The sequence below is a fragment of the Antrostomus carolinensis genome, unplaced genomic scaffold (assembly GCF_000700745.2).
Source record: "Antrostomus carolinensis isolate BGI_N321 unplaced genomic scaffold, ASM70074v2 scaffold18207, whole genome shotgun sequence".
Taxonomy (NCBI): Eukaryota; Metazoa; Chordata; class Aves; order Caprimulgiformes; family Caprimulgidae; genus Antrostomus; species Antrostomus carolinensis.
In genome coordinates this window covers 31,940-33,556 of record NW_010328274.1, presented here as the reverse complement: position 1 = coordinate 33,556, position 1,617 = coordinate 31,940, and the positions used below count along the sequence as shown (strand labels likewise).

General features: G+C 46.4%; 1 protein-coding gene across 1 annotated transcript in view; it reads left to right on the top strand.

Moving 5' to 3' along the window:
• Window positions 1-1,617, top strand: part of GALNT16 (polypeptide N-acetylgalactosaminyltransferase 16) — a 36,304-nt gene that overhangs the window by 9,792 nt on the left and 24,895 nt on the right. The window contains exon 3 of the mRNA XM_010172201.1: window positions 88-155. Within this exon, the coding sequence (XP_010170503.1) occupies window positions 88-155 (68 nt within the window). The remainder of the gene's footprint in view (window positions 1-87; window positions 156-1,617) is intronic.

Sequence of the window (1,617 nt, the reverse complement as noted above, 5' to 3'; positions counted from 1 at the left end):
TAGCATAGCAGATTTGTATCAGTCCTACCGTTGTCGTTATTATGGCAGCTCACCAAGACTGTCCTTTTCCTCCCTGGATCCTTGCAGCGTCCTGAACCGCACCCCTCCCAGCCTCATCCAGGAGATCATTTTGGTAGATGACTTCAGCTCAGATCGTAAGTATGGACCTATTTTCCTTGCACTTGTTTTTTCCCTTCTGTTTTCCCTCTTTTTGTTTGCTCTGTTCAGTCCCCCTCCCTCACAGAGATTCCCTCTTGTCTGTACAAGAGAAAAAGAAAAGGGAGGAAGCTTTTCTGTGTTTTGTTTATGTCCATGCATGGCAGAGGCCAGAGCTTCTTCCTCCTTTTTCCTTTCCTTTGGGTCTTCCCTTTCTGTCAGCTTGGCAATTTTGGCCAGGTTGCTAGAGCTCGCTTTCTAGTTTTATTATGCACCATTTTTGTAAGCTGTTTAGCACAGATATGTATGTAGCAATGATGTAGATGAGCAGAGTGGGAAATTACAAACCAAGAGAGAGCAGAAGGATGCAATGGAGCCTACAGAAAATTGCTGCCTGAGGTCCTGCAGGCAGACTGGGGCGAGACTGTCTGCCTGCCTCAACATGGCTGGGATCCTAGGTGTCCCTGTGGGAGGCCATGGAAGGGTTATTGCTTTGGGCAGCGCCATACCTTATCCTGCAGCTTGGCACAGGGGTGGAGTGTCTTCTGCATGAATCCCACCAGACCTGCAGACTGGAGGCTATGGACTCTTTCCATCTGTACACAGCTGCTCTTGCTCCTGGCTGTTGTGTAGTAGTGGTGAGGTGGTGGGGACAGAAGACTTCTTGCTTCTCCCACGATGTGCGCTAGACTCAAGGACAATCTAGTTGTGTGATACTTATAATAATTGATAATTACTCCTTCAGAATACTTTACAGATAGCTGAGAATGCCCACCTTGGCCTGCTGAGGTAAGGAAGCATTGCTTTTTTGATTTTGCAGCTAAATACTTTTGTAGCTTTGGCCAAAAAAATTTTTAAAGGTGGATGCTGAGATTAGGGATTTAACTTTCTGAGAGCCTTAGAGTGTGATTTGGATAAGGACAGAGCTGTCCCCAGCTGTTGGAGTTGGGTGTTTCTGAGCACCTCCAACAGTTCTAAGTGTCCCATACTCGGCATCTAGAAATTAAGTTCTCAATGGCCAAAGTGTACCAGATCAACACTGATAGATCTCTGGGACCTGTACTGCACAGGGCTCAGCCAGAAACTCCCATTTAGGAGTTTCTTCAGAGATACAGAGAGTTTGTAAGCTCTGTCAAGTAGTTACAGTCAGCATGATGTGCTCCACTTCTGGAGAGTGAATGACTTGATAAGGATTCTTGTACTTACCTGAAGTTGTGACTTGGCCAAGATGAGTGTTGCCTTCTCTTGTAGCAGATGTCCAAGCAAAATCTCACTACTCTGTAGTTAAGAGCACCTGCCACTTCGCTTGGATGATGCAGCAGCTGCCAAAGTGCCCACACAAGAGCAGTATTTCAGATTGCATGTATCCTTGAGAATGGAAATGCTTCTGCAGGAACATGCCAAGAGATGCACTTTGGCTAATGGCCTTTGTGTTCTCCCCTGAGTGCTCAGTCTGTAGGA